Genomic DNA, 16,362 nt, shown 5'->3' with positions numbered 1-16,362 from the left:
ACATAGTTTGTGCTCATAGTTTTTTTTTTGGGTGGTTTAGTTTGATTGACTTGGCATGAGTTTACTTTTGATTATAACTTTATTGTCCGGACGTCCCCAACATGTCATTATTTTGTGTTATTGTTTCCCTCTTTCCTTTTTGTTTCATGATAAGAAGTGAATCCTTGAATCCACTTGTCCTTCCATATGCAATGCTTGCACCAACTTGTTTTAATGGTTTAGCTATTATTCCTTTGCTTGATGAGATGAAGTCTTTTATTTTTTTTTGGACATAGTTTGTTCATAGGTGAGGACTAACCCTTCAATATATGTAAGGTTTGTTGCTCTTAGGGTCCACAATTCAAAGCCAAGCCTTGGATTGGGTGGTTTAGTTTGATTGACTTGGCATGAGTTTACTTTTGATTATAACCTTATTGTCCGGACATCCCCAACATGTCATTATTTTGTGTTATTGTTTCTCTCTTTCACTTTTTGTTTCATGATAAGAAGTGAATCCTTGAATCCACTTGTCCTTCCATATGCAATACTTGCACCAACTTGTTTTAATGGTTTAACTATTATTCCTTTGCTTGATGAGATGAAGTCCTTTATTTCTTTTTGGACATAGTTTGTGCTCATAGGTGAGGACTCAAACCCTTCAATATATGTAAGGTTTGTTGCTCTTAGGGTCCACAATTCAAAGGCAAGCCTTGGATTGGGTGGTTTAGTTTGATTGACTTGGCATGAGTTTACTTTTGATTATAACCTTATTGTCCGGACGTCCCCAACATGTCATTATTTTGTGTTATTGTTTCCCTCACTTTTTGTTTCATGATAAGAAGTGAATCCTTGAATCCACTTGTCCTTTCATAGATATGCAATGCTTGCACCAATTAACTTTAGTTATCTCTAGCGATTTGACTATAAATAGGCTTGATATAATTCTCATAACTGCTATATAATAACATTTATTATAAGCAGGTTTTTTTTTTTTTTTTATTTTTTTATTTTTTTATTTTAAATTATCATTAGCAGCGACCTCAAGGTCGCCGCTAATGATTTTTTTTTCCTTACGATTATCAATAGCGGCGACCAAGATGTCGCTGCTACTGTCCATCAATAGCGGCGACCTTCTATTGATAGTCAATATCAATAGCGGCGACGTTATGGTCGCCGCTACTGACTGTCAATAGTGGCGACCTTATAGTCGCCGCTACTGACTGTCAATAGCGGCGACTTTATGGTCGCCGGTCGCCGCTATTTAAAAACATCAGTAGTGGCGACAAGAATGTCGCCGTTATTGACCATCATTGGCGGCGACAAACGGCCCATTTTAACTTTTTTTTGCGGCAACAAGAAAAAGTCATTTAGTCGCCGCTATTGACCCCTCAATAGCGGCGACCCCAAATGTCGCCGCTATTGATCATCAGTGGCGGATTAATACCAGCAACTGAATAGCGGCCAAGGGTCTCCGCTATTGATCAATAGTGGCGACATTTTGCTCATTAGCGGCGACTTTGGGTCGCCGCTAATGAGCAAATTTCTTGTAGTGTCAATAAGGGACAACGACAAGGTGGGTGACCAAAATTAATTTAACAAGTTGATGGTGTTTTTGGAAATAAATATTAAGAATATATTTGATATTATGGGTTATTTTTCTTTATGTATTTAGGGTTTTCTTAGTCTACTAGGTTTATTTGCTCATCACTCATAAGCCTCTCTATAAATAGAGATCTATGTAATACTCCATAATACATATACTACTTAATACAATGTAGTCCTTGCTTCCGCTCTTTTTCCATTCTCTTTCTTTCTTCAATATATCTCTTCAATATATTTAACAATAGACATTAGTGTTGGAATATTTTATATTTTCTAAATTAGGTTTATTAATATTTTTCTTAATAAATTATTTCTCTTTATGTTAGAAAATTTCTATTCTCCGTTATTATATTTCCTTATAAAGTTTATTCTCTTCCTTAATTAGTTTAAGCCTACTTTATAATTTATTGATCACTACTCATTATTTCTCTATAAATAAAGAGTTGTGTAATATTGTTTAATATAGTAAATATACAAGATGTAGCCCACACATCTCTCTTTGCTTCCGCTCTCTCTTTATTTTTTTTATTTATTATTTTTATATTTTATATATATTTCAACAATTAGGACTTGCATGCAGTGGCAGTTATGGAATACAGCTCGGAAAACCCTGTAACTGAAATTATTTGTCATTTAATTGTTCAATTTTTTTTTAATCACATTTTATATTTACATAAATTTAGACATTTAATTTGTTTTGGTTAATTTTTCTTTTAAGTCATATGTGTAATAAAACTGCACCTTTGGTTGTTTCAATATATTTTTTAGAGTTTGATTCAATGAAAAAATCCAAATATATAGACAAATACTATACTAATTAAGCAAGTTGTTGAACATCGATGGTTGTGTTACAGATATAGAAGCACGTGATCTAACACTTGCATGACAGCATGAGTGTTCTGTTCAGGAGCAATTTTATTAAAAAAAAAAAAAAAAAATCGAAAACTCATTAAGAATTTTCCCAAAAGATAAATCCAAAACGAGGCTGAACGTAGAAATGATCTTATTAGCTTGGATGTCTGCCTACCCCAACATCAATAATTACAGCATGTATCTAGACTGTTGCTAGAACTTGCTATTTATTTAGTATTATTCAATCTTTTATCTTATTTGTCTTTTTTAAAATCAACCGTTAATTAATATATAAGATCCATGTCTCACTAAGGTGAATCATACATATTCAATGATTAATTTTATTTATTTATTTTTTATTTTTAAAACAAGAGAAAATGAGAGGGGAAGAGGAGAACACAAAATGGCATTTTTCATGGACTAATTACGACAAATTAAAAGTTTGCTATTATCTTTAAGAGGTAGCTCAATCGATTGGAGACAACACCTCATGAAGCGGTAGTCACTAGTTCGAATCATTCCTCCTCTTATGCGGACATCTCAAAAAAAAGAAAAAAAAAAGTAGTTTGCTCTTAACAAGACACTCAATTTAATACTAAGGTGCATGGCAGCTTGGTTCCGACCAAATTTTCTCTATAGTAAAAGTTTTAGTCGCTGTTTTCGGTGGCATGCATGTGTTGCTTCCAACAAGGCCAGACGTTGGAGGGATGATATATATCTAGTAAATTTGATATAACAGGGTTTGATTCCGATCAAAGTCTTGTTTGAAGTAAAAGTTATAAGTAGCTGTTGTAGGTAGCATGTAGTGTTGCTTCCACGAAGGGAGAGCGTCCGAACTCAAAGGATGTTATTTATGAGTAATAGACCCTCATTTGCTTGGCAAAACATATGGTCAACTTAATATCTCCTCAGAGCAAGGCTTCAATTAATGGGGGATAGGAGATGTTGATTGGGATACAATATGAAAAGATAAGTAGTCATTTTAGACGGAGATGCTATACGGATAGTTCAGGCCTTAAACGCCCAAGGACGTTTAAGGCCTATTAAAACAATCTGTACGTCTCCTTATTAATTATTTTGAATGAAAGTTTTCTGATTGATTTTAAAAAGAATGCATGCGTCCAAACTCAAAATCAACTTTTATTTACATGATTTCTTTTGCGGAGAAGATGGGGAAGATCACGTGCATGCTGTCTCGCATGGAAAGTAGTCAACAAAGGCTACCTTTTGCGCAAATCAATAAAAACATATTGATTTATAAAAAAATAAATAAAAAAAATGTAGCACATGGTGCAACGGGTAAATGATCAAGACATCATTTTGTTGGATCAACGGGAGAGGATCGAGACATGGTGCACATGGTGCAACGGGGAAAGGATCAAAAAATGTAGCACATGGTGCACATGGTGCAACGGGGAAAGGGTAAAAGGATAAAAAAATGTAGCACATGGTGCAACGGGAAAAGGATAAAAGGATAAAAAAAAAAAATGTAGCACATGGTGCACATGGTGCAACGGGGAAAGGATAAAAAAATGTAGCACATGGTGCACATGGTGCAACGGGAAAAGGAATAAAGGATAAAAAAAAAAAATGTAGCACATGGTGCACATGGTGCAACGGGGAAAGGATAAAAGGAAAAAAAAAAATGTAGCACATGGTGCACATGGTGCAACGGGGAAAGGATAAAAGGATAAAAAAATGTAGAACATGGTGCACATGGTGCAACGGGGAAAAGATAAAAATATGTAGCACATGGTGCACATGGTGCAACGGGGAAAGGATCAAGACATCATTCTACCTTGCTATATGTAACATTTTTTAACACCCGAGTTGCTCTTATTCTATTGAAAAGTAATAAGCAAGTTGCTATTGATAAAGAGGGAGTACTTCCCTATAAACAATGTTGGTATCCCATCAACATTATTTATTGAGTTAAATACTTAATACTCTCTGGAGTTTGTAAACTTTATTTTTACTCTCATGGGGTTTCATTTTTATCACAGGACCCTCCTGGAGTTTTAATAAATGACCAAATATATATATAAAAAAAAAAATTAAATAGGTGCCACGTGTCAACATCTGATTGGTCCACGTGTCAGTCCTAACGGTCAGCTAACGGATTGACTAACTTAGTCTTTTATTAAAATCCCAGGGGGATCCTGTGATAAAAATGAAATACCAGGGGAGTAAAAATAAAGTTTTCAAACCCTAGGGAATATTTAAGTATTTAACCCTTATTTATTTCTAGATGGATGGTCAAAATTGAATAAGGAAAAACGATTAGCAAGGAAATGAACGGTTAAGATTCAATAAGGGAAAACGACACGGTGGGTGACCAAAATTCAGTCAGTTGATTTCGATGTGCTTGGCAAAGGGCTTTAAAAAAGAACTGGATCGAAACTGTAACAGATTTAATTTATGTGAGAAAAAAAAAGTAAGAATATTTTGTATAAAAAATGAAAAAAATTGTTTTGTAATAATTTTTTAATTTAAATAATAATAAAAAGTTATTAATGTGATGTAAAAAGTAAAAATATTGAGTGTTGATTTTAAGAGAAATATTTTTAGCCTTTTGAGTCCGATCCCTTTCTTTGCCAAACACACCCATTAGTGTCATTGGTAGGTAGGTGTGCATGCATGTACTGTTATTTTGTTGTTATTGTACGCAAGTCGCTCTTGCAATAATAAGAAGTGCGTCCGAAATCTTGCCAAACTGAGGTGGCAAGATTTTTTTATTGAAAAAATTTGCTTTCTCTCCCCTGTTTGGTACCTTTCTTCCATCTTGGATCTGGAACGTCCATTTTAATCTAACAGTCCAGATCATTCCACTAATAACAAAATAATAAACTATTATTTATATTTAAAATATAAATCAAAATAAAAATAAAAAAATTGAAAAGAAACAGAGTGGTTGGCCACCACCTTTGTTATTAGTGCAATGTTCTGGACCGTTGAATTAAAATGGACGGTTCAGATCAAAGATGGTAGGGCAGAGGAGAGAGAAAGTAAATTTTTTTCAATAAAAAACTTTTGCCACCTCAGTTTGGCAAGATTTGGGAGCCAATTCTTTAGCTCCCTAGCTGTTCTCTTTCTTTAAATACTGATCAATTTTTCCACCGGCAACCAGTTTTGTAGAGGGGGACTAACAAGCGTCGGTCTCTAAACCTGTAAGTAATTACTGCTTCATTTATGCATCAATTCATGTTTCCCTTTGCATCAATATATAATATGCGATGAAGTTTTAACTTTTAATTTGATCAAATAACACTTGTAAGTTGTGAGTTTTCCCGGCCCAAGAAAGATGTGATGCGTGCATGTGATTGTCTCATTATATATGGTTTGTTAGTTCATCATTGGACTAAGAAGAAAATAATTAAAATCCACTATTTTTGTGCTTCCTATTTAATGAGTTAATGAGTCCTAATTATATTATCAACATGACGACTCTTCTAAAAATTATGACTTTCATATTTCTTTGTAACTTTTGGAATGAGAAAGCGCTTTTTTTTTTAAGAATAATAATAAGAATTGATTGTTGTCAAAATAAATGAGAATGAAATTTTAAATTTTTTGTGAGAAAAAAGTAAAAAAAAAAAAAAAAAATTATTTAATAATCTAATGAAAAGAACTTGACAATTTTATTAAGAGAAATGAAAAGATTTGCCAAACACGGCACTAACTAAAAGTCACTAGGAAACCGACAATCTTTCTGTATAATAAAATCAAGTGGCAGCTCAACAATATCTTAGAATTTTTCTCCCAAATGGTGCATTTGCTTTTGTCCAGACTATAATTGGCATCAGAATTGAGCAGAACCTCACAGAAGAACCAAAATGGTGGTCACCAGCAGAGATGAAGTTCCAGCAACGCTGAAGCCAGAGTATAACAGAGCAAGTGAGTTGAAGGCTTTTGATGACACAAAGCTCGGCGTTAAAGGACTTGTGGATGCTGGGATTACTGAGATCCCTCGCATATTCCATCACCCACCGGACACCTTGGACAACTCATCTTCCGGTGACACCCAGATTAGTATTCCTGTCATAGATCTCCAAGGCATCGACAAAGATGCAATAAAACGCAAGAAGATTGTTGAAAGCATTCGCGATGCATTGGAGACGTGGGGTTTCTTTCAGCTGGTCAATCACGGGATCCCTGTGAGTGTTCTGGAGGAGATGAAGGAAGGGGTGCGTAGGTTTAATGAGCAAGATAATCAAGTGAAGAAAGGGTTCTATACGCGCGACCCCATGAAACCGGTGGTGTATAACAGCAACTTTGATCTGTATAGCAGTCCGGCAACTACTTGGAGGGATTCATTTTTTTGTCAAATGGCACCTAATCCCCCAAAGCCAGAAGACTTGCCAGCTGCATGCAGGTATATATGTGATTTATTTGCAATATATAATTGATCCACTAGAATATTATTGTTGAGATCTGGGCATATAAATTCAATGGAAAAATCAAATTTAGTCTTAAGTTTTTATGCGATTTTAATTTATTCTTAATTCTCTCATGAAGGGAGGCTGCCCGTCTATAATCAAATTTAGTTCTAAGAATACTTTATAATCTCAAATGCTCAACTAAATTATATCACATAATTTTTGAATTAGATGATGTGATATTGATTTGAATTGTGATTAATTAGGGAATTTTGGTCAATGGTAGACTATGGTGTAGGCCGTACGAGTAACACCTTCTCTAATTACTTTTTAATCAATTTTCTTACTTGTCACTAACAATAATGGACTTGTTTGCCCATTTTTTATTTTTTTATTTTTAATAAAGAAGTAAAAGTATATATATATATATATATATATATATATATTTGGGTGTAGAGATATACTGGAGCAATACTCGAAGCTGGTGATGAAGTTGGGGATTTTATTGTTCGAGTTATTATCAGAGGCACTTGGGCTGAACCCAAAGCACCTAAATGAGATTGATTGCAGTGAGGGGCTTGCGATTCTGTGCCATTACTATCCAGCTTGCCCACAGCCAGAGTTAACATTGGGCATAACCAAGCATACAGACCATGACTTCGTCAATGTTCTTCTGCAAGACCACAGTGGTGGCCTCCAAGTTTTTTACCAGGACAAGTGGGTCGACATCCCTCCGGTGCCAGGGGCTCTAGTGGTTAACATTGGAGATCTTCTACAGGCAAGTCTTCTCATTATTATTGTTGGATCATACTTGTGACACCTTATTTCATTTAATTTTAGTAATGATACTTCATATTCATAAAAATAAAAATAAAAAATAAAAAATAAAAACTCCACTTTTAATTTCATACATATCATATGGTCCTGTAATAGGTGCTTCCAAATGAGCTTAATGTGTGATATTAGGACTTGGGATTTGAAGCCATGGTTCAAGAGTAATTTTATAAGTTCTTCTTGTATTATTTTAAAAATGAGATGGATTTTAAAATCACCATTTGATCAAAATTCTATCGTGATTTTATTATAAATCCAATAGTGATTTTAAAAGTCACACTATCTTTAGAGTGGCTTCTAGCACTATTCATGGACCGTCAATTTTAATTCCATACATATATACCATGTGGTGGCATGTACCTCTTTCTTCTTCAAAAACTTTAGTTTTAATTTAATACATACTTATGCGAAGTGTGAGCATGGATGAAAGTCCTTAGAGTACGTGAGGGGCAAAAAGTCCATGGCATGGGCTTGGACAAGAATTGTGGAATAGGGACAAAATTGCAAAAGTGTGAGCCTTGTTAGGGAGATTGATACAGAGGAATCTTTTAATGAACCCATAATATACCATGTTGAGGCATCACGTAACTGAAAAGTCTATGCCTATGAGTTTGGGTACAACTATATTATATTAACCATTCAAACTTGTGAGTCGTGACACATTTCTGATGTGGGACTCATTCTTTTTCCGTACACTGGCACATGGAAACTCAACAATTTTTCCCGCATGTATGAGTCCGTCACCACATTGCTACACTCTCCATCAAATGAAAGCTTTTTTTTTATTTATTTTTTATTTTCTGGGCTATATGGGTTTGTTCGCACCATGCACCTTTGTCACTACTATGGAGACTTTCATTTAATTTACGTCCATGCCATGAATCTTTGCTCCTTATTCCAAGGACCCTCATCCATGCTCACGCTTTCACTACAAAAATTCAAGGGATTAGTAACTTCCCATTGGTGACGTGTCAATGGCAAAAAAAGGTCACTAATGGGTTGGTGACGTGTCATTGGTGACGTGGGTGGCAGGTTAAAAACCCACTGGTCGAGAATGGGAATTGGTGACGTGTGGAATTCCACAAGTCACCCACCAGAAGGTGATCAAGTGCCATATGTGGTACGTTATCAATTATAGGGAGAGAAATGCTAGGGGTCAATAAGTTCTCCATATTTGGCACATATTCTCTTTCAATTTTTTTTGTTTTATTTTTCCCTTTTTCGAAATATTTTTTAATGGTTTTTTAAATTGGTAACGTGTTAGGAATTAACACGTCACCAATTGGTGACATTTGAAAAAACCTTACACTGTAGACACGTCACTAAATTGCTAGTTTTTTGTAGTGATTTGCACCATTGTCTACTGTGCCACTCCACTTACACTTGCACGTTCATACATGGATTAAGGTAGAATAGATACAATTGGTCTCCCCCTCCAACTTTTTGTATTAGGAAAGAACAAAAAAAAAAAAAAGGTCAAAAGTCGATTCACTTGCATTTTTGAAGAATCATGAATGAAATACATGATTCTAGCTAGCTAACTCGGTTGCGGTGCAGCTAAATTTCTTTTCTATTTGTCAATTTTGATGCTCCAAAATTAAGAATGATCCTTTCTAATTTACAAGTTTTTTCCCTTTGGTTTTTCCAGCTTATAACAAACGACAGGTTTAAAAGTGTTGAACACAGAGTATTGGCAAACCGGGTAGGGCCACGAATATCTGTGGCGAGCATCTTTTCCACGGTTGCTCTGCCAACATCAAAACTTTACGGACCCATCAAAGAGTTATTATCGGAAGACAATCCTCCAAAGTACAGGGAAACCACAGTGAGTGACTATGTTGCCTCTTACAAAAAGAAAGGCTTTGATGGGACTTCTGCGTTGCTGCATTTTAAGCTCTAAACTCCGGCAATAGAGTATCGGAGATGAATAAATGGCTTGTGAGTTGGATTTACCATATGCTAAGAAGCTTGTGTAGTGATTTTTATGTGCCAAATCAAAATCTTTGCCATTCTGTATCCTTAAATAAATGGGTCTTAAAGTGATAACTTCTCAATCTTTTATGGCTAATTGGTATATATATTGTCAAAAGGATTTACTTTCAATGAAGTTTATCTACTATACAATTGTAATTTCTGGAAATGACAAAAAAAAAAAAAAAAAAAAACATTTTGCTCAACCAAGCAGGTAAACACCATGCATTAATAAGCGTTTTAGATAAATTTATTGAGGTTGAATAAATTAGATATTAGAGTTCTAATTGAGGTTTAATTTACGAATTTGATATACTGAATAACCCCTATCAAACAGTAATTTCAAATATATAATTTTTTTTTTCTAATGGCAATAACTTTATGAAAGTTTTATCCGTTTTTAATACGAGAACTACGGTCCATTTCCTTGCCTAGAGAAGAATTGATAGAGAACCTGCCCCAGCTAAGCCTTCTCTCCTAGCTCCTCAAAGTAAATCATCTCTAGCTCACTCCACTGATTGTGGAATCAGACACGCTCCAGCTCACTCCACTGATTGTGGAGTCAAACAAGCCACCAAATATCATGCTCCACCCATCAAGCCATGCAATCCCCTTGATCTTGGCAATCTATATCTAGGGCTGTTAAGTGAGCGAAGTGTCTCGCGAGTAAGCTCGGGCTCGGCTCGTGCTCGATTCGAATATTAAATGAAGCATTTCATGAACATAAATCCTGGCTCGAATATTAAACGAAGCAAGCTTGGCTCGACTTCGATAAGCTCGTGAGTAAGCTCGTATAAGGCTCGCTTCGGTTATTAGGCTCGGCTCGTATATTTTTTATTAAGTAACAAATAACAATATATAGTCAACATTACTCATTTACTCAATAATAACAAATATATTATATACCTATGTATTTTCTCAATCACAACATGAGTAACCACTCACTTTTGTTTTTATTAATCATCATGGATGTTCTCTAACAAACTCAACACATCACAATAGAAATTGCTAAGTTCTAAAAATCCATAAAAAGCTTAACTCTTTTTGTTGCAAGATTCATAACCCAACAATACAAAAATTATTTGACAATCAACAAATTTGAGTTCAAATAATTGAAAACTCTTTCAATCAAAATATTTTCACTTTCAATACCTACACATGAAATTAAACTCTTCTTTTGATAAATGAATCAATTATCAGATTTTTTTTTTCCACAACAAAATCTTTCCACTCAAGATTTGATTTCATTTTTCTCATATGCGAATTGCATACTACAAACTCTTATAGTATTTGACTTCTCATAAGTTTAAATACTATTGTTATGATTTTAATAAAATCTTTGTGCAACCATCACGACTCAACCTTTAAGATTGTTGGAAATAATTTTGGATGGTGCACAAATTCTTATTGATATAAAATAATTACAATATAAATATTAACAATAAAATAAATAAAATACAAGAAATGAAAATAGAGTATGGAAAGATCTCACATTAATATAGAATCGCGCAAGAGCGTTGTTCTTAAAGGCTGATTCGTGCCTCCTGGAGTGTATAACTCGGTGCGATCGGATCCTTTAATATGCAACCTTCCAGGATTAGACTATAGCGTCTATCTTCGTTAAGGACGCACTTCCAAATAACGAAGAGTAATAGAATAACCCTTTGATCTTCTTGATGAAAAATCACATAAAGAAAATACAAGAAATAGAAGAGAATATAGGTGGAAAAATCCATTAATTCTATGTGGCTATATTATATATATATATATATATATATATATATATCCAAGTAAACAAATCATTAAAAATATATAAGAAGATATTTTCTTATAGAAGTCAGTTGTTGACTCTTTCAAAGCTCACAATTAAGTTACCGGTTTTTTTCTTTCTAAAACTTATTTATTTATTTTTTTTTGAAAATTAAGCTTGATAATATTTCATAAATGAATCATTGGCAGAGCAATTGCCCTGTCAATACAATATCTCTGATACAAGATGGACAGTCCTCACTCCATACAATATCATTGACCTGTTGAAGGGCCAGTTTTGCTAGTCCATGCGCCACCCTATTTGCCTCACGAAATACATGGTTAACTTTCCACTTATGAAAAGCATTTAAGCTCAACTTTACATCATCAATCATGTGTCCAACCATACTAGTATTTAACCCATTGTAATAAAACTTATGATCATGTAATAAAGACCAAAAACAGACATGACAATAATATCATATTAAGGTCTATGATCAATTGACCATGCGTTAAAGACTTGTCTTTAACCTATGAAATAACCAACGGTAAAATTATAACTTAATGACCAAACGGTCATAAATATATAGTAAAGATGATAAAATCCCATAAAAATATTTTAATGCCAACCAGTAAAATATTTGGAATAACTGAAAAATATTGTTAAAACTAATAGCAAAATACTAGATTGTTTGTAACATACACAACATTTTCCTCATCAACTTCTGTCATGATGTTTTTGGGAATTCTCACCTCACGCTATGGAGAAGACCTATTATCATTTCATAACATGCAATGCATTAGATGTTCTTACCCTTTATTTTTTAATTTTATAACTTTTTGGTTACTTTGATAATGTATATAATACTTGTCACACCCAACTCCCTTTCTACGTGGGTGAAATTGAGGGTGTGAACCATACAATACCTTTCCTGCTTCAATAAATTTTACCTTGACAAATGCAGTAGGAATTAACTAAGAATATATATATAAAAAAAAACTACTACACTAAAACAATGTCATAAATAATTAACATTAACTTTCGGTTGACAAAACCATAATAAAGTCTTGCACATTTGGTTTAGAGAAAAAAAAAAAAAAGAGAATAGAAAAAAAAAGTCTTGCACATTCCCCATATCATAAACTGTTACACATTACGGTACAAATACCCACTAACCTTTTTTTTTTTTTTGGACGATCCAGTTAGCCTTTTAGAGCCCCAAAATGCAGACGCCACTGAAGCTGGGTCTGAAGGTTCTCATTCTTTTGTTGGGATGATCATTGCTCAAAGAGCCCCCATTTTTTTTTCAAGTCAAAGCCTCCCTCATAAAAGCTTGAGATTTTGCGGTTCCTTTCGACTTTCAAACCACCATCAATCCTTTTAAATTTATCTTCACCTTCACCATCAATCCTTTTGAACTGAATGATCTTCGTTGATTGGTTAAATCCGAGATGCCTTAGCGCCTCCTTTTGCTTGGCGGGCCTCTACCCTCATGGGGGGGCCGTTTAGGCCTCTTGGCGCTTGTGCAGGTGTGGGGCTTTCCTTGGGCCTGTGAGGCAAATGGGTTTTCTTTGGGCCTGTGAGGCGAAGCCCATTGTCACACCAATAGCCCGCCACTTCCTTGGGTCACGATAGTGGCTCAACGGGAATTAATTTCTTTTATTTGCACCATTAACAATGTTATTATTGAAAATAATTTTTCAAATAATTTTTAAGTGCCTATTTAGCAGCATATGTGCATGGTTCCATAAAAACTTTATGATATGCAATTTAATTTTAATTAGCAAACATTCTAGCATGTTGATTTTATAAAATAAAGATTGATTTTTTTTTTTTTTTAAAGAAAAAAAAAAAGAAGACCTGGACCTTGCCGCTCACATCCATAGGTATTTTTGTCACGGTTTGCTAAATTCCAAAAAATAAACCCTAGACTATTACAAATTTTCCAATACTCCGATCAGTTTCTTATAAATTTTCCAAGAGAACACAAATCCATCCCCTTGCCCCCCGCCCAGTGAAAATCGCCGCTCAGTTTTCTGGAAGAAAATTCAAAATTCTCTTTAATCCTTTCATATCCCAAGATCCTGAAGAAGCTCAGGAAACAAGTGGTTGACCAAGTTTTCGCAATCCCAACATATATACATTAGCTTTCTAATTTTTCTAAATTCAATTCCGTGTTTTCTTTAAGTTTATGATTGTACGGAATGTCCGTTTTCAATGAAGTAATGCAATATTTTTTCATGTTTACATGCAATTAATATGCAACTTTTACATAAAATCATTAACTTATGATTTTCTTTTATACATAAAACATCATGTCAGACAGCCTCTCTTTAGCCTCTCTAGCATCTATTTATATTAAAGTTATTTTTGAAAAATTGTAGCAACTATTGTATTATATATTTAAGAAAAAACTTAATAAATTTGTCCTTGTGGTTTAGGATATATAATTGGCTTAAATTAAGTGCTTTCCGTCTAGTTTAACAATTGGATTTAACGGAATGTGAAAAGTGTACAATTAAATGATAGTGTGAATGGGTATTTGTTTATTTTAACAAGTCTTGCTCTAAGTCCTCATCCAAGTTTAGGTCTATGTCAACTTTGGTCTTTCTTTACCATATACACTTCTAGCATTTTATTTATTTAATAAGAAAGCTTCCAAAGTGATAAAAATCAGGAGGTAGCTGTGCCTACGGTGGTATTTTACCAGTTTTCAATTTTTGTAGACACTTGGAAAATTTAAAACATAGTTTTTTGTGCTAAAAATAGAAAATGTGGTTACGGTTAGCGGTTTTAGCCAATAACCGCTAATTGTAACTGTCTAGGCGGTTAGTAAAATTGGCTAACCTCAGCTAACGGGCAATTAGTGGTTAATAACCTTAATAATCACAAACTGCTTTTTAAATAATTTTTTTTTTCTTTAAAAAAGTTGAAAAATGAAAAAAAAAAGAAGACGTTTATATTGTAATACGATAATACCCTACTACATACGACATCATTTTTAGATTTTTATATATATTTAAACACAAAGCGATGTCGTTTCATGTATTATATATATATATGCGGTTAGCGGTCTTTCTCTAACCGTATTCACAAGGGGTTAGCGGTTAGTGCAATAAGCTGTTAGCAGGTGATTAATAACTGACCGCCTATTCACCTCTAGTGGGTATCTCACCAATATTTTTCACGGGATCATATCCAGCTTTGTAAAATAACTGGATATTGTGAGATGGGCAGTCAATTTTTCCAACTGAAAGCATCAAGTTATTTAGAGAATTTTTTTTAAAGAGTACAGCTTCATAACAAGTCAGATGCATAGGCACCATTAAGGGCTGTGGTTCAATAACCTAAGGAAATAGCAAGTGGTCAAGGCTTGTACTAGAGCGTAGTTCGAAAATCCGCAACATATACTTGATTAGTATTAGCCGCCCTAGATTTTCATTGATGATTTGGTTGGGCTAGGTCAGGCTATGAGTCAATCAGACTTGAGGGAGCACCTGCAGTTTCTCTTGTGCAGCTCTCAGTGGGTAAGTGCTACTATGGTCACGCCCAGATAGAAATAAAAAAAGTCAAATATGCAGGCCGATACAATTAAACTTTACTTATTTTATGAATGTTAAATTATATTTCATATTCTACGCCAGGAATTGCGTTCTTTATTGAGATGTTATTTTGAAAAGAAAAGTTTGAATTTATAAAATATCTTACAGAGGTCTTGATCCGAAAAAAGAGAAAAGAATTGTTGCGGAAAGTAAATTTTATGTTAAAAGTAAAGATCATTTTTCTGAAAGCAGGATTTGTTTCTAAAGATTTTATTTTTCATTTAGAGTTTCCTTATGAAATTTCCAAGAGAGAAATCAACGGAGAAGAGAAGCAAACTTTAGAGCTCATAATGTAGCAAAGCTAGCCGTCTGATTAAGTTTGGACGAAGGATTTTCAAAGTTGTATTTGTGATAATGTACTATCAAAACAATCTGTACGTCTACTTAATTATTTTGAATGAAACTTTTCTGATTGATTCTAAAAGTAATGCGTGCAAACTCAAAACCAACTTTTATTTACATGATTTCTTTTGCGGAGAAGATGGGGAAGATCACGTGCATGCTGTCTCGCTTGGAAAGTAGTCAACAAAGGCCACCTTCAGCAAATCAACACATAATTAAATAGATAAATAAAATAAATAAATAAATTGTAGCACGTGGCTCAATTAATGGGGAAATGAAGACATCATTTTACTCGATGTCTTCTACCACGCTAAGTGGAACATTTTTTAACGAGCGAGTTGCTCTTATTTTATTGAAAAGTAATAAGCAAGTTGCGTTTGATAAAGAGGGAGTACTTCCATATAAACAGTGTCGGTATCTCATCAACTTTTTTTATTTCGAGATGGACGGTCAAAATTGAATAAGGAAAAACGATTAGCAAGGAAATGAACGGTTAAGATTCAATAAGGGAAAACGATATGGTGGGTGACCAAAATTCAGTCAGCTGATTTCGGTGTGCATGGCAAAGGGCTTTAAAAAAGAACTTGATCAAAACTGTAACATATTTGACTTATGTGAGAAAAAAAGTAAAAATATTTTATATAAAAAAAAAAAATTGTTTTGTAATGATTTTTTTATTTAAATAGTAATAAAAAGTGATTAATGTGATGTAAAAAATAAAAATATTGAATGTTGATTTTAAGATGAATTTTTTTAGTCTTTGAGTCCGACCGGCCCTTCCTTTGCCAAACACACCCATTAGTGTCATTGGTAGGTAGGCGTGCATGCATGTACTGTTATTTTGTTGTTATTATACGCAACTCGCTCATACAATAATGAGAAGTGCACCCGAAATCTTGCCAAACTGAGGTGGCAAGATTTTTTTATGAAAAATTTTGCTTTCTGTCACCCCTGTATACGACCTTTCTCCCATCTTGGATCTGGACCGTCCATTTTAATTTAATGGTCCAGATCATTCCACTAATAAAAAAATAATAAACTATTATTTACATTT

General features: G+C 34.0%; 1 protein-coding gene across 2 annotated transcripts; it reads left to right on the top strand.

Annotated features, from left to right (window-relative positions):
- Window positions 1–5,577: 5,577 nt before the first annotated feature.
- Window positions 5,578–9,689, top strand: LOC132167983 (1-aminocyclopropane-1-carboxylate oxidase homolog 1-like). 2 transcript variants are annotated; one of them, XM_059579040.1, is made up of 4 exons: window positions 5,578–5,600; window positions 6,237–6,805; window positions 7,266–7,587; window positions 9,292–9,689. In XM_059579040.1, exons 2-4 carry the CDS (start codon window positions 6,267–6,269, stop codon window positions 9,541–9,543), a joined length of 1,113 nt encoding a protein of 370 aa, XP_059435023.1. In that variant the 5' UTR covers window positions 5,578–5,600; window positions 6,237–6,266; the 3' UTR covers window positions 9,544–9,689. The 2 variants fall into 2 exon arrangements, with proteins under 2 accessions (XP_059435023.1, XP_059435022.1); XM_059579039.1 differs by lacking the exon at window positions 5,578–5,600 and having other exon boundaries at window positions 6,207–6,805.
- The last annotated feature ends 6,673 nt before the right edge of the window (window positions 9,690–16,362 follow it).

This window comes from Corylus avellana, chromosome ca1, assembly GCF_901000735.1.
Source record: "Corylus avellana chromosome ca1, CavTom2PMs-1.0".
Lineage (NCBI taxonomy): Eukaryota > Viridiplantae > Streptophyta > Magnoliopsida > Fagales > Betulaceae > Corylus > Corylus avellana.
The sequence above is the reverse complement of the archived record's forward strand: the minus strand, read 5'-3'. Positions and strand labels throughout refer to the sequence as shown.